Below are 22,875 nucleotides of genomic sequence, written 5' to 3' on the forward strand. Positions count from 1 at the left end.
CTTTAAGGAAAATACTTTAGCATGTGTGTTATAGATATCTGGAAAAATCGTTTGACTGTTTTTTGAATAGAACTAACAATGCAGTTTTCCCAATAGTTATTTAAACGTAGTTGTGAAATCTGAACGTGAGTCTTCTGCAGAGGTAGAGGCTTTCCTGCCTTTGACAGGGAAGAGATAGAAACAAGTTGTGAGCAACCCGGTATTAACCAGTTCAAAGTTTGAGTGCTGTGGTGAATATTACCAAAGCTGACTTTTCACAAGTGCTGGATCTATACCAAAAGCACATTGATCAATGCAGGACTTCCCTTATTGAAATAACTGTAAATTGTTTTATGCTTTTTGAAGTATCAAATGAGTTTTTGATTATGATTAAAACTGAAATTCAGATTTTGGGGGGTTGTTTTTGGTTTTTTTTTTTTTTGAGGGGGTTGGGTAGTTCTTGTAGTTTTGTGGGGGGATTGGAGGGTGGTTGGTGCCCTCCTTTCCCCCCACATCCCTCAAGAGCCATGATTTTGTTTTGTGTAATTTGGACGCCAAGCTTGTTTGAAGTATCTGCACGCTGCTAAAATGAAAGTAGAGAACAGAGTGGATAAGCCTGGCAAAACAGAACGAGTAGGTTTCAAGTTCTTGAGATGCCACAATGGGCAGCATTAATTTGGGTAAGGTACAATTCAGCAGAGCAGAATTGGAGCTCAAGATCCCTGTCTGGTAAATACAGAAGGGAGCACTTCTGCAAAGACTAGGGAGCGGAAAGTACCGGTGTTAAAGGGCTAAACTGGTTGGGATGGTACTCTATGTGTCTGATAAAGCAGAGGCTTTTCAATTGCCTATAAAGCATCACTCCCTATGCTCCCTTTCTAGGGACAGGGAGTATGCACTTGTGAGAAGTATTTGAAAAGGAATCCAGCATCTCAAGGAATCCTTGAAATTCAGAAGTTACTCTGATTTAATTCTGTGATGCATGTGCGTTAAAAACAATTCTTTCGCAATTTCTTGCATGCTAATTTGAAGTTACATAAGAAACGAAGCCAGCAACAGCATATAAAAGATCAGGCAGATAAGTGATGGTAGGAAAATTACATTTTTCTGTCTAAACTGAGGAAATACATGAGGAAACATCATAAAACCCAAGTTTGAAGTGATGGGGTTTGTGTATCAATTTGAGGATGAATCAGGTGAAGTAGCTAATGCAGTCTGCTGTATTTAAAACTGGGTATCTTCTTCATCTTGTCCTTGCTTTCCTTTTAGTATTTGCAGAATCATCCTCAGATATTTCAGTTCAGTCCTGATGAAAATAAGGTTGGTCTGAAGGAAAAACACAAGCTCCCGTTTAAGTCAGATTCTCAAGGACAAGATCTCCAAAGCCACCCTCAGAAGAATGGTGTCCAGTGGAATTCAGAAAAAAAACCTATAAGGCTAAGGGACAGTTCTGCTGGCTGCCATTGGTTTGATCTGAATGATTCAAAAGTCCAGCCGATCAAGGAGAAGGACATTGAGAAACAATTTCAGGGTAAAGAGAGTGCCTACATGCTGTTTTATCGAAAATCTCAGTTAAAGAGACCACCTGAAGGTACACAAAGCTCATCTTGATATTCTGGGGTCTTCTTTCATTGACAGTTTGTTTTCTGGAGGGCAAAGGCTGTTGGGCATTTCTGTCCTTTCCTTCAATTGAAAGAATTGAAGATACAGTTTTCTTTCTAGTGATCATTTGAAAAAAGGGTTAACTAAGATACATGGAGGTTACCTCCAAGGAGGTAGTGACCGATTAATTGGCTATAGCTAACACTAACTTTTTTCTAGTACGCCTCACATACTAGCAGAACATCTCCTACTGAAACAAATAAAAGTTGTTGCTAACGGCATTCATGTATCAGTTTCCCGTAGGGAAAGATTGATGGGAAGAAGTAAAAGCACTTAGTTTGTTCTTTGTATCATCTTGCCGTTTAATTTTCTCTCTTAGGAAAGGATGCAACATTATTGCTCTGAATTTTCAATGATTACCATACTGTAATGTCTCATCTTGATCACTTTTCTTGTTTGCCGAAACACATTTTAAGCAGCTGAGGCCAAACTAGCCTATATTATTTGTTGCAGCGCGAGGAAATCCAAGGTACCAAATTCCTGAACACCTTCTGAATGAAATGAATGCTGCTAATACTGAGCTGCAAAAAATGAGGTATATTAATGTAACTGTACCAATCTCTTAAACAGCTTTCTTAATCTGCAGATCTCCAAAGTGATTTAAAATGGCTCTACTCAATGCGTTTCTTTCAGATACTAAAATGATTCAATGTCGTAGAGGTTAATCAAGGAATACAACTGGTATGCCCACATTCTGCCTTTAGTGGTTCCCTGCCTCCCTGTTAGTGGCGTAACTAGGCATTCTACAGAATTTCAAGGGGAACTTACTTACAGTTTATAATCGTACCATTTTTTTGGTGAAAATCAGTGCAATTCTGGAAGGAGAATGAAATACATTTTCTTAATTATGTTTATAGAGGGAGTTCTCCATTGGAGAAGGGGGGAACGACTTGCTTTACTGTGAAACAACAGATAAATGGTATCCTTTGCCAGAAGTGTAGAGGAAAGAGCTAGCAGTATTCAGGTTGGTTGAAACTTTTCCTTCTGTTGAGGGACACGCAGAACTGATGATACGCCTGAATCACAGTTAATCTATCAAAGCATAGACACACACAAGAGACACAAGTCTTGTGTGATACCTCTGTACTGTGCTAATTTCACTCCTCTATTTTTTAAATGGCGTATTTGCTGCTACATTTAGTTAATAGAACTGGATACAGGTATAAAGGAGGAGGGCATGGCCATGTCTGCCCTGACTCAGTTTCCATGCAGTTTTTCTGACTCTGTATTTCAACAGAGTAGTGATCGGGAACACAGCCTGAAAAAACCTACAGTCTCCACATCCCTAAAGATGAAGTTTGCCGTTCTGTTTAGAAAGGGAGAAGCAAGGTGTAGAAACACACAGAACGTACTGTTATAGTGCTTACGTGGAGGATGTCTATGCTAGCTCTGTGTTGGGCAACGTGGAAATCACTGTCATCTTTGAGCACCTCTTTGCATACCTCTTGATAGAGGGGGGGAATGTGACAGTGAATTTAGTCATGAGGGTATCAATTCGAGGACAGCTGCACAGAAGCATCTCTGAAATAAGCTAGCCATTTGTCAGTGTTAAATTCACCGGTTTATTATTGTGTTATTCTTTCAAAGAGCGGAATGTGACTCGGCAAACCATGGCATTGATTTACATCTCCATTTGAGCTCATGTTATAAATTTCACAATGGGGCTTTGCATCCTTTACTTACTTGGAAGGAGAGTGTTGTGGATTTGACTATTGATAGAAGAAAATCGCTCGGAGACCTTCGACAATCAGTATTCCAGGTATTTGCTATATTAAATCAACTCAAATGCTTCAGTTGTACTTGAGCTACAACATTTACATATGTATTTATGCCGCAATTTTTATCTCGATGAGAAATTTTCAACAGTAAATGGTGTTTTAGGAGGCTAAAAACTATATGGGTTTACACAGAAGGAAACATTGGTTTGAGGTCTGTTCTCAAAGTATTGAAGAAGCCATGAAATTGATGAATCTTTAACTATGTAGACTTCAAAGCTCTCATAAGCTAATTATTTATATTTGGGCAGCATGTACATGGGCATGGATTGATGCTTTGCAAAACTCCAGGCTTATTCTTAACATTTCAGTTTGTGACAGATTTGTCTTTGTATTTTCAAGGAGCTAGCTGGAATTAAAAGGAAATAATCAGAGTAGTTTAAGAAAAAAAAAGTAGTTAAAAGAATTATTTAGCTTAGCTATCGAATGCGGTATCTTTGCATTTATTCTCTACTATGTTAAAGTAATATGGCAATTTGTAAAATGTTTTTTTATAGAAAACTAAATCAAAGCTAACTTAATGTCAGGAAACACTGTTTGTTTTTCCTGTACCTTGCAACCTTTGGCTAGTGTCCAGTTGAAATGTTATTTTTGTCTATCTGGTGATTAGCCTGAAAGGCCAAGTCCTAAACTCTTGACTGTTTTCTGTGTACTGGCCTTGTTGAAGTAAATAGCTGTGACTCGTTAAGTGTCAAAGTGAGCTCCGTAGCCACTGTTACAGCTAAGGCTGTAACAGCTTTAGCAAAGTTGTAATTTTGAGTGATGTGAGTTAGTGGTTGCTGGTGTGTTATATATGTATTTTTTTTTCTTTATTCTTCCCAATTAGATGTTGGAATCTTGGGAAGGAGACATGATTCTCAGTATTGCCAAGCCTTTACCAGCAGGACTGCATCTTTACCAGATACTTGATGGTAAGACTACTACATACAAGGCTTCTGTGTTATTTATATGTTGTATTTACTGCAGACATGGAGGATTTCATATGTAAAACATCTTGAAGAAGTGTATTACTGAACACTCTTCAAACTCAAACTTACGTGCATGTCCACTGCCGTTAAGGTATTTAGGACACGCTTATTAGTGAAATTAAGTTTTTTGAGACTTTTATATGTAATCTTTTTTGTGAAGTGCAGTAAGACTGCAGATCTTATGCAAGTTAAACACATTTGCTGACAAAAATATATCAGTCTGTATTTTGTCCTTGATCTGCGTATGAATGTTTGCTTTCATAGATTTTTACCTAGTAGGTAGAGGAGAGGATAGAAGAGAAGACCCAGGGTGACATCAAAGAAAAATGTGGGTTAGACCTAAGCTGAAGTAAGAATTTTGTAAAGGAAAATGCTTACATAAAGAGTACTTTCATTTATGAAGAGCACATTAGTATTTTAAAATCATGAGTTCTGTCTCCAGCTTTGCATTGTTATGCAGTTCTAGGTGTTAGTCTTCAAAAGCCTATCAGCCATTTTTAAATTTTATAGTCTTTGTGGTCTGTTTTAGAAAATTAGAGTTCTACCAAAACATAACCCAACTTTCCATGATGTTGACATCAAAACACAGAGGCACTCATAGCTGCTGTAAATATTCCTCCAAATGCTAGTACGTTTCTTTAAATGACAATGACTTTTAAAAAAATCTGAGTCTGACTTATGGTAGGAAGGTAAAAGAAACTGCAATACTAATGCCCATGCTGCAAAGAATAGGACTGGAACGTACAGTGTGTAACTTGTTTGTTAAATCCAAGCTTTTAATTTTAAATCTATTGATTCACTGTTAAATCTCATGTAGATAATCCTGACCAAGCAGCTTTGCCAAGCCCTAACTTGGGCCTCAGTTTGCAAGGGAAATGGAATTGAAACCTTCGTGCTGCCGCCCTCTTTAGTCAGTGAGAGTGCTGTAGGGGTGTGTACCCACTTGTGTTCTTGCTACATGAGTGACCCCTAAATTACCCACCGTCAATGCTGATCACACAGCAGCTTTTGTAATGATATGCTTGAGCTAGAGCAGAATGTGCTAGCATATTCCAGTTTACCAGCTGACCCTGCTTGTCTGCTTTGAGGGGGGGAAAGAACTTGATGATTTGCTCCTTTTTAGGAGATGAGCTGACACTGGATGGCATTGGGCTGGCTGATGGAGCAGACGTCTTTGTGTGGAATGGGAAAGAGGTAAAAGAACCAAATACCCTCTCTGCTTGTCAGTTCTGAAGAGATAAGAGGCAATCTCCAGACACATTTTTGGAAAAGTCAATCTGTTCTGCAGCTGTGCTGCTGGCATACCAATGTTGTTGTTGGGGACACTGCTTCAGCCTCATCTGGGATACTATGTCTTTACAGCTTTTCAGTATACCTTGAGTGAGGTACAGTGTGCAGCTTGATAAGATTGTAAATAGAATCACACTTCGCAGAATGCGATATGGACAGATGGATAGGTGCCTGTAGATATCCAATGCCAGTTACATTGGAGTGTGTTCTGAAAACATCTGGTGCCTCTTGGAAGGAGATCGGTTGGTAGTAATGAGATAACAAAAACTTATGCCCTGTAGTGAATCATTCCACATATAAAATGGGACCTGTGAGTGACTACTTTTGTGTATGGTCTCCCTGAAATACTGTGCTCCTTTTCTAGTGTTGCGTCTTCCTTTTAATATTAAGGCTTCTGCTGAACTTTCGAATGCTTGCCTCGGTGGTTATGTAACACAGCATTTTATTCCATGCCTGTAATGGAATAGAATATTACTTTTAAAAGATTTTTGTTGTAAAAGTATACATTTTCTTTCTGATTTATCAAAAAACCACCTCCAAAACCAAAAGAAAACATCTAGTAACAGAGTCATTCCTGTCTTGGTTGTACTCTTGGTATGGTCTCCAGCTTCCTGTGTGATCAAATTGCCTTTGTCAAGGAACTATATTCTTTGCCTAGGCTGAATATCAGAAAGGCCAGATTTTAAATCTAACTCTCTTGATCTGCCTAAGTCACACTTTTGGGTAGTTCTTTAATATCCTGAGGGGCTAAATTCCTCTATTATTAATCTGATGGAGACCAAGTGTGCACTGGTTTCCCAGCTACTATTACCGATATATTTACTATGCATGCAGACTTGGAACAGACCTTAGCATTACGCTTTCTCTTCCCAGCACCTTTGAGTTACTGTAGTTGTTTGTTCAGTAGGAATTTGGTCAAAGGTGGTTTATTTCTAATGAGGAGAGAGGGTCCGTTTCTTTGTTTCAATAATTTTATTGTTGTCATTTATTGCTGTCCAGCCTTTTCTGTATGTTATTGATCAGCACTGCATAAATCTTGCATTCCTTCCTTCAGATTGGTGGTACAAAGGTGATGACAGGCCCTGATCATGAACCTGTGGTCATAAACGTTCTTCGTTTAGCAGAGTATAACGAAGGAGGGAAGGGTCAGCATTTCACAGAATCGCAGCACGTCTTTTCATGCAGCACAAAACTGGGTGATCTGCGCAGAGCCTTAGCACCGTCAGGAGGAATCATCCTAAAGAACGGCTCAGGACCAGATAAAGAAACCAAGAACTGGGAAGTTTTTCTTGAAGAAGATATGAAGGAAACAGTCAAAAGTGTTGGTCTGACGGATGGGTGCTCAGTACTAATCTTAGACAGCCATGACCAGAGGTAACCGTTTTGATTAGAAGTATAATTAAACAAAAAATCCATTTTGGCAAAATCTGTTTAGTTAAAATTGTGCTAGCTATACATATGTATTCTTTTAACTAATTGTCACTTTGAGCTTTTTAATTCAAGATAATGTAATCTTAAGTTTTGGAGATCAGGTACTTATCAACTGTTAGGTATTTCTTTGCTCTTGAAATGCAGACGCAGTCGCATCCTTTGAGTTACACTTGTAAAGGGAAAAACCTCGCGAGAACAACTTGTGCCCAGTGTGCTGGCACATCTTTGGCATAACCTGAATTTCTGAAGTTTGAGTTGCGTGGTTTTCCGAGGGACTTGGTGGGATGAGAGAACAGAGCAATATCAGAAGAGTGTGCAGCTCTGCTGAATCTCCCAGCTGAATCTGAAGTTGCCAGGGGCAAATTTCTGGTCTCATTTCGCTTCCCAGTGTATAGCCCTGAGGTTAGGTTCCTGTTTTCGGAGTCATGTATATGTGCTTGTTACATACGTTCTGACTTCCTAGTTGAAACAGTACTGAAAAATTGAGATTAAATCAAGCAGTGAGAGGGTTCTTCACCAAGAACTGTTTCTGTGGTTATATACAGTAGCAGAGACCCAGAAAATCCCAAATTTTAGTTATGACTAGGTATGCTTTTACCATATTTTTTCCAGAAGCCTTAAATCCAGCCTCCGAAAGGGACTTAGACTCTGAAGTGCCTTCAGAAACTCAGGTCCCGTTGAAAGCTAGTTACCAAAACATAGCCCAGAGATGCCTGGGTGCTGCCTGAGGCCTCTGACTCTTACTCTGTGACATGCCATCACTATTAATGACTTGGGCATTATCGGTTTATTTGAGAGCTTTGGTATTTAGCAATTTAGCCCAGACAATGTGTAGTTTTCCTGTCTTTCACCATCTTTGCACTGCTCATTTTTACAGCTTCGTGAATGTGTCAAGTGGCAATTTGACTGCTTTTACATATGACATCAGCTGGCTCCAAGTTAAAAACTTCTGCAGAACAGAAGATGAAGAGAAACATGTGAAAATTACTGCCACTATTGAAACAGTAAGGAGTCTGATTGTTCAGGGATATAACACAGGCTGTTTCCCTGAAAAGCTTGGCCAGTGCACTTGGGCCAATTAATGAGGAGTGGATTTAGCCTCAGGGCTGAAGTTTTTCTGTGATGAAAATAGTGTGCATCTCGGACTTACTGTTACTGGAGTATTTGGACTGCTGTGTAATAAGACTGTAATGCTGGTAACTTAAACCAGTGCAGACTACGTTAGTGTGTTTTAGTGTGAAACAGTTTTCTTTTTGGACCATCCTGTAAATGTATGTTTGGTGAGGCTATGTCAGTAAACAAAACCTAAAAGAGGAGAAAAGTGTTATTTCTTGCTTGCAGCATAGGATAGGAAAAAATGCTGGTTTTCCCCAAGGGGTGGGCCTCTCTGGTACCTTTTCTGCCTTTTAAATTATTTCCTGTTACAGAAAATATGAAGTACTACTTAGTTTTGCTCACAAAATAACTATTTGTGAAATACTAGTCTTTTGATAAATCCAAAAATTAAATGCCACTTTCTTTTCTTTGAAATACTGTTTTTCAGGAAAATTTCCACAAATGTGTTATGATATCAGTACGTTTATTTATTATATGTATTTGGTATGATAATGTTAAAGAACTGTTTTCTCAGCTGTGTATAGTGTTAACAGGAATAAGAACATAACTAGGATGCATTTCAAGTCAAGGCTTCCTTTTGTGGACTGGCATTTGAACAGCAGGTGTGTTACTGGCATTCTGTATTAGAGGTGTTAATATTGCTTTCTTTTAGGTGATGTCAGATATCAAAATGAAAGCAATACGGGAGTTTCAGCTAGAGGAGGAGCTAGGTAAGTGTTTAGTTGCTTTACTGTTAGATCTGATAACGTTAGAATTTACGGGCTGGCTTCCTGCTTTTTGTATCAGTCTATTCAAGACAGCAAATCCATTGCTGTTAGGAGTTTTTTTGGGAAGAAAGAGGGTGCAAAGGACTTAAAATTCATCTTATTCTGAATTAAATTATGTTTTTCCTAGCTTAAGAAAAGTGAATCAGTGTAAGTCTTGATTAAAATATATTTTATGAAGCTCTTATATTTCAGAAGCTGTTTGAGTAGGAATAATCATGTCGTCTTATTAAAGTATTACACTTAGAATTGAAGATTTTTTTTTTAATCTTATTCCTTTCTTTAAGACACTCCAGTTTTCTTTCTTTAAAGTTCTTGTTGATGCCTTTACCTTTGGAAGCACTTGGTCAGTTTTGTAGTATTTTACGGATTGTGACTAACAGCTGGCTTCAAAGAGAAACTAATCTTTCACTGAAAGGATAAAAACTAAGACTGTTCATGAAGTCTCTAGGAATCTCTCTCCAATTGTACTTTTGATGTAATACCTCCAGAGGGAGGCCTCTAAGATAAACCTGTTGTAATTAATCTTAAATATGTTATCTGTCTAAACTTCTGAGCCAAATTTCTTCTTATTTTAATTACTTAAGATATCCATCTCTCTTTCCTGCCCTTTTTGTTACAGCAAATGACAGCTGTCTTAGACCTGTTAGCGGAAATGGGAAACTTCTGTCTCCAGGTAAATTTATTTATTTAATCATTGTTCTGTAAGAAGTTCAATTGGGAGACTTTAAGCTTCACTTTGTCCTGTCCTGGGAGAAGTACACACATGTAACTCCACTAATTTCCAGGCTTAACTGAAGCAGTTGTGTGTGGGGGGTGGTTCCAGTTTTACTGTTTCTTAACAGTAGCAATACAAAGCTGCTGGAGGTTAAACTTAAATGTTCAGCTTGGTTTTATTACTGCATCCCTAATGAGTAAAACTGATTAGCATACCTGGTGTTGTTTATTGACCACTGGCCATGTGCTTCAAGACTGTGGGAATTAACAAAGTTCTGTTTCCCATACTTATTTTATAAATTAAAAATCTCTGAATGATCTGTTTTGAATCATATTTAATACATTACAGAGGAACTTTCCAGATGTTCCAGGAAGTAGAGTCATTGTTCCATGTCTTTCTAACTTCTATTTCCTGAAACAAAATAGACTAAATATATTTGTTAGAGTATTGATGCGCAAGTTTGGATTTCAGAACAGCTTAAGCAGCAAACTTGAGCCCTGTGGTGATGGAGGAAGTACTGTTAGGTTCTTGTTTACTATGAGAAGGCAACTTGTGTCTGTGGTGGATGAAGCACACTAAATAACGTGTGGATTTCTGCTTCCCTAAGAACGGAGGAACATGTTCATGCCATAGCCTGCTCTTTGATTTAGATGAGCATGCAGTACCACCTGTCACTATATAACCGTGCTCCTGACCGCCAGTGTTCAGCAGAAAAGGACCCTCAGCTTTGCTTTTGCTGTTGTTGGGGCAATGGTGAGAAACTGAGAGGATCGGCTTTGTGCTTGCTGGGAAACATTTTCTGTGTCTTTGCTATTTTGCTAATATATTGCATTAGTAAAACGCAGCCAGGAAGCCAAGGAGAGATGAATTCCCGTCTGTTCAGTGCTTGTCAGACAGCACCTGGAGTATTGTGTCCATTCTGGGGACTCCCCAGCGTGAGAAAGAAGTCCTTACAAACTAGAGCCAGTCCAGAGGAGAGCACCCAGGATGGTTTGGGAGCTGGAGCGCATGAAAGAGGAGGGAAGCTGGGTTTTTCCAGCCTGAAGAGGAAGAGGCTTAGGGGGAGGAGGGATAATTCCCATCTTCAACTCTTTAACGTGGACCTATAGAGAAGGCAGAGCCAGATTCTTCTCAGAGGAGCACATGGAAAGGATCAGAGGCAGCAGAGACACGTTTCAGTGAGGGAAATTCCAGTTGGTATGGTGGGGGGGGAGGGAATTCACACTGGGACTGGTCAAACAATAGACAGGGAGCCCTGGGAGGCTGGGAGATATCCATCCCTGGAGGTATTCAGAGCTTGACTTGGAAAAAGCCCAGGGTGAACTGATCTGACTTCAGAGCTGGTTCTGCTTTGAGTAGTTTGAGGAGTTTGGACCAGACAACCTATAAAGATCCCTTCTAATCTAAATTCTTCTGTCACCCCATATACAAGGGGTGGTGGGGAGGAACCTTTATACAAGTGTTGCTTTGCTCTCATCACAGGAGGCTTACAGATCTGATGCCGACGCTATGGAAGTGAAGTTCTCTAAATGTCACTGAACATTTTTATCTTACTCTAAAGAGCAGTATAATAGAATGGATATTTTCAGGAAGCCGCAGCTTATGATGTTCTCTTTGTTTTTGTCCTCCCTGAAGTGCCTGAGGATTATACTGTCAAGGAAGCGGAACTGAAAATGGGAAGCTTGCTAGGGCTGTGTCGTGGGAAAGCTCCAACTTCCACTCAGGTATAGTAGTGCTGTGACTGAAACGAGTCTCATGCTGTTTTTATGCTTTGTTTACATTTCCCAGTATTTCATGTAGTCCTCTCTTTACTCTTGTAATGGTTGTAAACAGCATGGAAAAAAATGCTTGGTGGCACTGAGAATTGTACATATCAGCGTGAAGGCTCACGCCATTTATCTCAGTTGCAGAAGGCCAAGAGCGTATACATGACCAGTTAATACAGCTCGTTTGACTAATCATTTATCATCGTCTCTTTGTGGTTGTCCAGCTTCTGTGCTCTGATGTGCGTATACTTTTGTAAAGAGCATGAAGTAAGAAAAGGGGGCTATTGCTCTTGATATCTACAAGCTGTAAATATGCAAGAGAGAAAATAGTTGTATATTTCTAAAGATCAGAGTGCTATCGTCAGGTTTTATCTCATTTGCAGCAGACATGTACAGATGGTTAATGAAGCTCTGCTGATGGCCATAACTCAATTGCATGTGCTTCTCTGCCCTGCTTAGATTGTTTGCTTTAGCCCAAAGGAGTTTCACTGCTGTTTGAAGGCTTGTTTCACTGCAGGCTTGCGACAGCTGGTGTATGTGTGCATTAGGGGGTGTTATTTCACAGTATTTCCATACTTAAATATGTATTCTGATAGCTTATACTTGCTTTTTTAGCTCTTCTTATATTTTATTGTTGGGAGTGACCAAAACGCAAGCCCTGAGATGGAGATAGTTGTGGAAGAGACTGCCTCTGTCAAAGAGGTAAGTCTAGCTGCTCCTAAAAGCTTTCGTCATGCCTGGGTCAGGTCTGCTGCTCCTGGAGAACTTTGCTTTATACCCTTGCATCACTTCAGGTCACCAGGAGACACGGAGGCAAAGGAAGTGTTTCAACTCCCAAAGGCCAGCGGGGAAGAACGCCTTGATCTTTCACCAAGTAGTAGAGAGGCATCCTTGCTTTTTCCCAGGGATGAACATAGTCCGCATGCTTCGTGCCTGGCTAGCCACTCCTTTTATACACAGCAGTCCTCGGAATGATACGCAATCATGGCAGACCCTGTCACAGTTCTCTTGTAGTTCATCAGACTCTGAATGCACAGAACTGGCGTGAGAGGAGTCAGGAGGAGCTGTGCACAGGGCGACAAGCAGTTCTCGGTACTGCCAATCCAGACTTCTGGCACAGAGTGCCAACGTCTACAAGTAGTGGCTGGAAAGCGTTGAGTTTGCAGGTTTAATTTCTATAAGGTGCACTTGCAAACTCTGGGACAGAATTTGTTCAAGCAAGCAACAAACTGACAGCACAGATTGTGTGGGTTTTTTTGTTTTTTGTGGGTTTTTTCTAAGTTTGTAAAAGCTGACTCACCCAATGTAGTAAATTTCTTGCCTGAAAACAATCTCATACTTGAAAGGTTTAATATATAGCTCAAATACACCATGTCTATGTAATTATATTGCTTTTAGGAATTGACGATGAATCAGTCAGTCAGTTTTATGTTAGAAAATTCTAGTGTAGATTTGCTGAAAGCTTTCTTTCCCAACCTATGTATTGAGACAAGTCTCACCATATGTTTCTTTTTTCAGTGTCTAAATTTAATGCTGGAAAAATCTGGATTATCAGGTTAGTTGTATTCTATTCTTGTTTAATGTCTTTTAAAGGGATTTCTGGGTTTCTAAGGCAGCTCTTGCTACCCTGAAACTTAGAAGGCGTAAGTTTGTTACAGTGATCTGTGTGTCATTGTGAAGTGAGGAGGGGAGAGGAAAGAATTACAAACTTGCAGTCCTGCTCTGATAAAAGCTGGCTGTGCAGTTGCTCTTGAAAATCAGTTTCATGCTTTCTGTTTAATCAAAATATGGCAAAATCCACAGTTCCTAGACTATTTGCTTGGATGCAGGTGGAGGTGTTTGGCTGTTCTGACTAGATTTGCTATCATAGTGGGAACCAATGCATGAGATGAACTGTAAAAAATAATTTCTGGTCACTTTGCAAAAACAAGTTATTCCAAGTGACATCACAGTTTGGCCAGTATTTGGGAATCTGAGTGGTAGCAGTTCTCATTACTAAGCTTTTATGTGAGGATTAAGAGAGAGATGTAGACAGCACTAGCATCACACATGAATCTCCTGGCTGAACATCTCTTTCCGTTGATGCTGATGGGGAGGAAGGAGGAGAAGAGACTCGGAGTGGCATTGTTTTCCAGCTTTCCTTCTAAACTTTCATTGAATACCGATTTTGTGTTACAGTGGAGTGATGGCTGCAAATTCAGCCACGCTCCAAAAACCGTAAAAGTTCACCTGAAACACATTACTGTGAGAATATACATTGAGTAGCCCAAATGAAAATTAAGTATTGTGCTCTTGTGTACATGTACACATGAGTTGAAGTAGTTAATAATGTCTTGAAAATACAAACTTAACCTTTTTCATTTCCCTATAGTATAGGTTTACTGCCAAGAAACAATGGTTCTGTTTTTATTGCTTTATTTTATATTACCATTTTTGAAAAATTGAATTTGGCCTTGTACAGAGATTTGTGATCTGGCAGCTCTCATTCAAAGAAATGTCAGACTTAGTGGATTTTGATGTTCTTGTTGTTTAAAAAGACTGCAAGGTTTGGTCCCCCCCCCCCGAATTTATTGATGAGATTCCTTCTGGGCTTGGTTGTTTTTGGTTGCAAAAGTCAGATTTTGTACCTTGCAAAGAATAAAGTGCATTTTCATCAGTTATTTTGGTCAAATTAGAAAGTTCAATTGTATTTGTTCCTTCTGTGCCTGGTGCACTTTATATATAGGTGCTAAATATAAAGTGGTTTAGTTTCTGGACTATACCATCTTCCCCGCCCCCCCCGAGTGTGAAGTCTCCTGGTAGAGAGTTGGGGAGGGGAAGCTGGATTTTTCCTTGCAGTATAGTTTTCGTTTTAAGGAGCCTGTCACTGATGCAAATGGTATATTGACATGGGAATTGCACCATCAATTCATACCCAGTGTTTCCAGACTCTTTTTCCCCTCTCAACATTTTAATTTTCTTTCCTCTGTAGTACTTTTTTTTTGGCTAAGTGTTGTCAACCCAGTTCCTTCACTTTCCTCTTAAACCAGGGAAACTATTTAGGTAGGTGAGGAAGAGACATTTATACAAATAAGAGAAGACCATTTCCAAACAACGAAGTGTTTCTAGGGTCTGGAGAAGGACATGAAGGTGGTACTTCATTCAATTTGTCAGTGTCGTGCTTAAAAAACAAACAAAAAAAACCAAGCAAAAGAACACCTTAGCACTTATTAAGAATTTTGTAATGTTTTTTTTGAAACAGTGTTGTTGGCTAATTAGTTTTCCGTATGCATGTGTTTGGTTTTTTGGTAGGTGACAACTGGCATTTGAGAAGGATTGACTGGTGCTATGAAGCAGGGGAAGCATTAAGTCAGGAAGTAAGAGGATCCTGTTTTTGACTTGAATCATGCGGTCGTTTATTTACTCCATTGTTCGTTAGAGACTTTCCCTGAAGAGAGCTGCATTAAAGCAAATGCGCGGTGGTTTTGTGCGTGCTACATTAGTACACACACAGGGTTTTATTTTCACAGGGCCTTATGAGGACAGTGTTGGGACACCTGTGGTTAAAATGGAAATCTTGTGCACCTGCCTCTTATTTTCAGGGACTAGGATTAAGCCATATCCCCATAGTTTTTTCTAAAGTCTAGGCTTACCGTGCATTAAAGATACATCTACAAAGAAGCACGAGGTGTCAGCTGGTGAGGTGGGGAGGTGCAAAGGAAATCCACAGCTCAACGGGATGCTCTGGAGGGACTCCTGCAGAGCAGCCTCCTGTAGGTGCAATACTTGTGTGCTGCTGCAAAGCTGTCTCCAAGCGGTGGATGTTAAATGGATATTTCTGTGCTCTTTGGTGGAAAAGCAAAACACCTTGGACCTCTGGCATGCATGGCTTAAAAAGCCACCATCATATACTTTAGGAAACAAAGCGCAAGAACATGTAGCCTTACAAGGATACTGTGCTTTCTCTTCCTGCAGAATGCCACTCTGAAGGAACTTAATGTTTGCAGAGGAGATACTCTGGTTATAAGTGAAGGAAAGCTTCCACCAAAGGTAAACCGAGAGAGATTGTGTGGTAGTTTTACAGCTTTTTAAATTTAAACCAACATTTGTAATATTTTTAGTCTGTCTGTATTTATTCTTCTTTCAACTTCTGTAGTAAAAGGCTTGCCCATTGCAGCTTCTTTGCCTAGAAGTGTGTTAAGGTTAACAGATCTGGAGGAAATCGGTATTCCTGGCATGCAAGGTTCTTGCGAAGGCACAACTCTTATGCTACTACTTCCTCACAAAAGCATAAAAATAGAGGAACTTCAGTGTTTGCCTTCAGTTCAGATTTGTATGGAGGATGGCGTTTGACAATGGAGGGCCCCGCTGGGAGACCCTCTTGTCAGCGATGGTTATACAAATGGAAGGATTCTTTGCTAACAAACCTCAAGCAATGTCACAGAATCACAGAATCGTATAGCTTGGAAAAGACCTTTAAGATCATCGAGTCCAGCCATTCACCTAGCACTGCCAAGCCCACCACTGCACCATGTCCCTAAGCACCTCATCCAAACGGCTTTTAAATACCTCCAGGGATGGCGACTCAGCCACTTCCCTGGGCAGCCTGTTCCAGTGCTGGACAACCCCTTCAGCGAAGTAAAATTCCCTGATATCCAGTCTAAACCTCCCCTGGCGCAACTTGAGGCCATCTCCCCTTGTCCTATGGCTTGTTACCTGGGAGAAGAGACCGACCCCACCTCTCTACACCCTCCTTTCAGGCAGTTGTAGAGAGCGATGAGGTCTCCCCTCAGCCTCCTTTTCTCCAGTCATAGGACAGTTTGGGGTGGAAGGGACCTTCAAAGATCCCCCAGTTCCGATCTTTCACTAGATCAGGTTGCTCAGAGCCCCGACCAACCTGACCTTGAACACTTGCAGGGATGGGGCATCCACAACCTCTCTGGGCAACCTGCTCCAGGGTCTCACCACCTTCACGGCCAGAGGCGGTTCCCTCAGCCTGCCCTCGTGTGCCCTGGCCCCTCGCCGTCTCCAAGGCCCTGGGCTGGGCCCACACCCCACCATCAGGGTCCATCCTGGGCTGGGGAGACCAGGAGGGGACAGAGGAGTCCAGGCGCAGTCGCCCCAGTTACCAGATAAGAGAGGAGGAAGGCATCTTTACTGTTCTTCTTCTTGTTTTATTGGGTTTTTTAAAATTAGGCAATAAACAGTCTTGCCAAGAGCTCCTATTGAGGCAGCTAGAAGGGACTTCAGTGCTGAAGGCCAGCACTTCTTCCTGGCAGGCCCGTGGTCTTCCGCTTCTGCAGAGGAACAGCTGTCTCTCTAACTTCTTTGCTTGATCTTTGTGCGCCGTCCCGGAGGGTCTGGCTTCATCTTCAACCACCCTCGTCCTCAGACTGAAGAAACCCCACCTCCAGGCCCCAGGGCCTCGGTGGCCCTCTGAGGGCGGACTCCCGTCGCCTCAGCACAGCAGCCCGGCGGAAGCCATGTCGTCTGGTCCCCTTTTCTTGGGGCTCAGAGCAGAGGAGGTGGCACCCCTTCAGGAGGGGTAGGGGAGGGGGAGAGAAGGGCTCACGCTGCCCGCGGCAATCGGCAAAATAATTGCCGATTGCCGGGAGGTGGAATGGGAGAGTCCGCAGGATGGCCGGCGCGGAGGCTGGGCCTCCCAGCTAAGGCCGGGCGCGGAGGCTGGGCCGAGGGTAGGGCGCTGGCTGGGCGCTCCCGCGCTGGCGTCGGCGCGGTGTCACGGAGGGGAGCCCTGGCACGGTGTAGTGGTGCCGGGGGAGCCGTGCTGGAGGGGGATCCACTTCCATCGGCTCTTCTTGGTCTTTGGGTGGATCCACCTCCATGGGCTCCACACCATCAGCCGCGGGAGCGACGGCCATCGCTACCACGCAGCTGATGGTGCCTCCCCCCTGCCACCGCCTCCTCTTCGTCCACGGCTCCTGCAGCCATCGCTGTTCTCTCCGACTCAGAGGTGGGCAGCCGCCCGCCCTGCTGCTGTGGGACCTCTTGGCACCAAGCATTCTTGGCATGAGAGGGCCTCGAAGCTGCGCGAATCGTGGGCCGGCTGCTGGGGTCCCTGTATTTACAGGGCCCAGAACAAAGGCAGTGTCTTGTGACATCAGCAGGCCACTGTGATGGCGATGCGGGTGGCCAAGCATGGCCGTTTTGGGAGTTGGGGGCCCGTGGCCTGAAAGATGCCCTAAAGTGGGAGAAGGAGGAGAGGCCGGGGAGCTGAGGGCCCCTTTCCTGGGGATGGCTCCCCTGGGCCGTTCTGTGGCCCCTTGGGCTCAGGGGCTGCCCTCCACCTCGCCTTGTGTGCTCTGGGCTCCAGCCCCCTCCTCATCCCGTGCCTGAGTGCCCTGGATGAGATGGTGGCAACAGCGTTCCAGGAGGGCCGGGGGTCCTCAGTGAGCCCCCGCCCAGCCGGCTCCCTGCACGTGGCACAGCCCCCCGTGCCCGACAGCGGCTGAGAGGGGGCAAAGCATCCAGAGATCCCGCAGGCGGGAAAAGGAGGCGCAGCCGCCCTACACAAGGTCTCCCAGCACTCCCTAAAAGAATTGCCGATGGCCAAGTGTTGCATGGGCCCTTCTTCCCTGTCCCCTGGCCCTGCCCCTGCAGCGTGAAGAGGTGCCATCTCTTCTGCACTGAGCCCCAAGGGAGAGGGGAGGAGAGGGCCTGGCATCCTTAGGGCTGTGGTGCTGGCGTGACACAAGGAGCCTGTCGGAGGGATTCTTTGCAAGTGAATGTCTTCACAAACATCAGTCAGGTCCTAGGACAACCTTCAGCTGTTGCGCATTGCCAAGAGGTATCGTCTAGGGATGGTTGTAGAGGGAGTTATGGGAGGCCACCGATACTGCTTATTGCTGTAGGCATGTTGCAGGACTAGCTACAGTCCGAACCTAGTTTGACAGCTGTGGTACGCCTGTCTCCATTTCCATCAACCCCTTCCCTCTGAAGTTGTGTTTTCACATAGATTGTGCTTTCATGATTCTCATGCCAAAGCTTTTCTGCAGAGACACAGCGTTAGAAGATTCCCAGTTTATGCAGCAAATTTTGGGGTTCTTCACAAATACTGCTCTTAAAGCATCTGATCTTTACCCCCTGTATGGATTACATAAAACTCTAGTCCTTGTAAAAGTAGGAAGTGAGAGTTGATGATGTGTGATCTTAGATGAATGCTAGTGCCTTTACAAAAGCTCAGTTTTGAACTAGTCTTTTCCTTCTTCCTGAGATGAAGGTGAAATTGTTCGTTGTCTACTTTGGAACACGTGAGCTACCCAGTAATTTCTGTTCACTTTGCAGGGTTTCCTGAAAATACCCATCTGGTGGTTCAAGTCTTCAAGTCATATGAAACATGGAGAGAATGCACAAGACCAAGTGAATGGGATGACCTGCAAGATGGATGCCTTGCAGGTGTCTCCTGCAGGAGGTGAGCTTGATCCGTTTTTGAAAGGCATCGTATGGCCTGATTGTGATTGCACTGAGGGCTTTGAGTCAAAACCAACATTTTAATCCAAAGCCTTAAAATCCTTCTGAAACCTATGAGTGACTGTACACGTTTCAGCAAGTTTATGGTGAAAGGAGCCACTTGGGAGACAGATTCAATTTTTGACAAGGCCACAAATGCTGGATGGTACTATTCTGATGTTCCTTAGCTATATATGGTCAAGGGTAAGACCTCCACTAAATTTTGAAGCAGGGGCTCTTTACTTCTCAGTAAATAAAATGGCTTCTCCATACCTCAAGGCAGTGGCAGCATTGTAAAGCATCTATTCAATGAGCACACAGGTGATTGGCTTCAAATGTCAGACTGCTAATATCACATTTAATTCATTTCAGGCTATGATGCTTTTTGAGAAGCGATGAGTAAATCTTACATAGAATAAAATACGTTACATACAGTATTTTACCCTGCATTTGTTCTTCTAAAGGTCAAATCCAAATCAAAAACCAGCTAGGGTAGGAAAATCAAGTGAGGGTTGAGAAGGAAGAAGAAAATGAAGTGGCGACAACTGTGAATTGGAAAATGGGAAACAAACCGATTTTCCTTGCTACAGGAAAAATAACATTCTTCCTTCGCTACTGAGCTGTGTTGCAGAGCAGGACCCCTCTCCTTTTAGAACGTTTATTTGCATTTCTCTCCTTTTCTCTCAAACTTTTTCTGAGTTTTACTTTCTCCCCTGATGATTTCAGTAGCATAGGTAAGAGCATATTTAACTTTCCTTGCAACATGCTCCTTCAACAACACTTCAGAGTCATAACCAATAATTAAGACTATTTACCAATATGAATAACTGGTCTTAGTTTTAAAATATGCAGTATAGGATCAATGTGAACTCTTCCTGTTTGGCAACTAACAGAATGTATTTTATCAACTGTATATTGTTTCTTTAACTGCCCTCCAAAAAAAAAAAAGGAGGTCAGGTCCCTCTCTAGGTGAAATCTCACCTTGAAGTGACTGTTACCTCTTAGGACGATAAACAAAGTCATGTTGACTCTTCTGTTGTTTCTTTCTTCCTCCCCCCTCTCCCCCCCATCTAAAGATTCACCAGAATACATCCACACAGACATGGATCTTTGTTATGCTGGCAGTATAGAAATAGCAGGAGAAGCTTCTTTGGAAGATCTGAAGATGCAGGTTAGATGTTCTCCTGTATTGGAAATGTACAGCAACACTGTGATTAATCGAGCTCTATTAATACCTATTTTTTATTTCCTTTTCCCTTGTCTCCAGTATGTTCTGATATGGCATTTGCTTATATGCCATGTTCAGTGGTAAGTACCAAGAGGCAGTTGGAGCATGTAGCTCAGAGACTTCCTTAGTATGTCCCCTGCAGTTGCCATTCTACCTGTCATGTGTCCTGACCTGCAAAGGCCTTGTTGCACTTCATCTGGAACTTTGGCTTGCAGCCCTATCTTTATTTCACAATGTAAAAATTATTCATGAGAAGCGCACACATACAAGCACTTCCTAAAATGCCACTTTCCATTTCCACATTGTTCCTGTATTAGTTTTCTGCGTCCTTTTTTTTTTTTTGTATGTTGAATCTAATGAATAGAGAATTGCTTTCGATGCACAGAAGGTCATGTTTGTCATTCAGGAAGGTATAGCTTAGTTTCTTTCGCCAGAAACTAAGGTGCCTTTTCATGCTTTTTTTAACCATAAAAGTATGATTTTAATACACTAAAAAAAACCAAACCAAAACAAAAAAAGCCCAAAAGCAAACAAACAAACAAACAAACGAAACACAAAAAAAACAAAAAACAACAAAAAAACCCCCACCCAAAACCACAAAAAGACATAAACCAATCCTATCATAAGGCTCTTTATTGTTTAGCCAGTTGGTGGTTCTACTTAAATTGCATGGGGAAGGATATCTCATCAGATTCTGATCCATACCAACACTTTCTCTTTTGGGTATGACTTCAGTTTCAGTCTCTAGCAAACTATTGCTATGAAAAACTGGCCTTTTTCATCTTGTGAACAAGGAGAATTGTTTTAGTATGGAAAGAGTATCGTGTCCTTGATAAGGGCTTAAAGGAGCTGGCGCAGCACTTGGCTAGAGATTGGGGCAATGATTCTGTCAGCCTCATTCCCTCCCAGTTATACAATTTTTGGTTAAAAAAAGAAATTTGGTACTTCTGAAATGTAAGTTAAGTTGAGAAATGTTGGGAGGGAGTGAAGTCAATTTGCTTTGAGGTTGAAAAGCGAATATGTCGATCATAGCCATTACCTGTAAGTCACAAGCAACAGCTGGTGTGGAATAAATCTAAATACTTTGCCCTATTTCTGATTGCTTCAGTATTGCATTGAGAATTAATCAAGTGGTTTTCTTTTTTTCCAAGGAGACTGGCTGCTAAAATTATTGAAGCAATGTTTCTTTTTTCAGGCTATGACCTTACCATGCTGCCAGGAGCAGATTGTCCCACTGCCCTCCTTTCTCAGAGCGTGGACAGTGGACAGTAAGCGTCCAGGCAAGCTTTTACGAAACAACAAGCAGCAACTCAAGTAGGTTTCTTACTGAACGCGCAAGTAGCGTTGCAACAGACTGACTGTTGACTAGATTGTGGGAGGGATTGGTGGAGAAATAAATCAGCTCAGCCGAATGTCAACAGAAAGCTCATTTCTAGTTATTTCAATTTTTTGCCGAGCACATTTTTTTAACTCGAGAGCTGTGGAAGGGGGAGGTGTGAGCATAAGTAGATCATACAATGCTTATTCTGCTAAGCTTTATTTTAGGTGGTTTTAAATGCAATTTTTGTACTTTTCTGAGTTTTTCATTTTTGTTCTGATAGCCTCTTGCTTTGGTTTTCCAGATAAGCACAGGTCTACTTGACTAGAACTGTGATTTTTCTACTCGGGAACTTAGAATATATGACTGGAAATGTGTATAATCTTTGTTTTGTTTTCAGTGACTATAAGCTGGGTGCCAGAGTGGAAATCTGCATTGAACCTTTGCAAAAAGAAGAGCATTTGGGGTAAGATCTCAAGATACTTATTTCTTACAGCAGTGCATTTGAGATGAGGCTTAATTGAGCAGCTTCTAACTTAAGTACTGTCTGTCAGGTTTACAGATGTCAGTACGCGAGAATACTTTGGAGCTTAGGTTTTTTTTTCCACAAACAAAAATAAGGGAGGGCAGGAGGAAGTGCAAACTGGGAATTCTGGTTTCTGAAAGCATGACTCAGGAGAACGGTCTGTTTTCTTTTCCTGATGACAGCCCCCATGAACTGCTGCTTCGAGTCCAGATGGGTATACCAGGGGAGAGGGACTACTATGACTCCATGGATTTGGTGTGGGATATCTCCAAAGAATGCACAACCTGGGCACTGAGGCAACGAGTGGCTTCTCACTATTGTCTCCCTGTAGATAAAATTGAAATAGCCAAATACTTCCCTGAAAAATTTGAGTGGCTGCCAATCTCTAGCTGGGTAAGATCTGGAATGACAGAATCCAACAGTTGTTTGAGAGAAGTATGTGTTGGTTTGTGCTGCAGTTCTTGAGCATACGTATTTAAGCAGATTTCTGAAATCTGCCGTGTACGAATCTTCTGCTTTGATTTTATTCAGACACAGCAAATTTCAAAGAGGAAACGGAAGAAAAAACAGGAGAGTTTACAGTCGGCGCCTTACCACCTGAAAGATGGAGATATCATTGGGGTGAAGGTAAATTAACTTGGCTTTAATTGTTTGCACAAGGATTCTTCAGACACTGTCCCCTTTGCAGTATCTGAATTTCTTCCTGGTTTTCCTGCACCCTGCTACATCTCTATAAAAGTACTGGTATGTGAACCTGGACAGTATGTTGTGTGGATAGGAAATTTCTTGCTACTGGTGCTTTTTCTTCTTTTTCTCCTGTTCTTTATCAACCTGATGGAAAATTCATGCTTTTCCCCTTCGATCTCGGTACTGGCACTAGAGGGC

The 22,875-nt window shown here is 42.0% G+C and overlaps 1 protein-coding gene across 7 annotated transcripts in view; it reads left to right on the forward strand.

Annotated features, from left to right (window-relative positions):
* USP40 (ubiquitin specific peptidase 40) overlaps positions 1-22,875 on the forward strand; it is a 39,988-nt gene that overhangs the window by 13,346 nt on the left and 3,767 nt on the right. For 4 of the 7 annotated variants that reach the window (XM_072874448.1, XM_072874449.1, XM_072874450.1 and 1 more), the window contains 20 exons: positions 1,249-1,570; positions 2,095-2,176; positions 3,229-3,400; positions 4,243-4,327; positions 5,508-5,578; positions 6,729-7,048; positions 7,983-8,109; positions 8,874-8,931; positions 9,608-9,661; positions 11,339-11,427; positions 12,085-12,171; positions 12,988-13,024; positions 14,761-14,825; positions 15,424-15,498; positions 18,754-18,880; positions 19,995-20,089; positions 21,342-21,460; positions 21,865-21,930; positions 22,173-22,383; positions 22,522-22,617. In XM_072874448.1, the coding sequence (XP_072730549.1) occupies positions 1,249-1,570; positions 2,095-2,176; positions 3,229-3,400; positions 4,243-4,327; positions 5,508-5,578; positions 6,729-7,048; positions 7,983-8,109; positions 8,874-8,931; positions 9,608-9,661; positions 11,339-11,427; positions 12,085-12,171; positions 12,988-13,024; positions 14,761-14,825; positions 15,424-15,498; positions 18,754-18,880; positions 19,995-20,089; positions 21,342-21,460; positions 21,865-21,930; positions 22,173-22,383; positions 22,522-22,617 (2,358 nt within the window). Of the gene's footprint in view, positions 1-1,248; positions 1,571-2,094; positions 2,177-3,228; positions 3,401-4,242; positions 4,328-5,507; positions 5,579-6,728; positions 7,049-7,982; positions 8,110-8,873; positions 8,932-9,607; positions 9,662-11,338; positions 11,428-12,084; positions 12,172-12,987; positions 13,025-14,760; positions 14,826-15,423; positions 15,499-18,753; positions 18,881-19,994; positions 20,090-21,341; positions 21,461-21,864; positions 21,931-22,172; positions 22,384-22,521; positions 22,618-22,875 lie in introns of those variants that run through there. The other 3 variants (XR_012044325.1, XR_012044327.1, XR_012044326.1) reach the window with 3 other exon arrangements.

Source organism: Ciconia boyciana, chromosome 10, assembly GCF_034638445.1.
Source record: "Ciconia boyciana chromosome 10, ASM3463844v1, whole genome shotgun sequence".
NCBI classification, from domain to species: Eukaryota; Metazoa; Chordata; class Aves; order Ciconiiformes; family Ciconiidae; genus Ciconia; species Ciconia boyciana.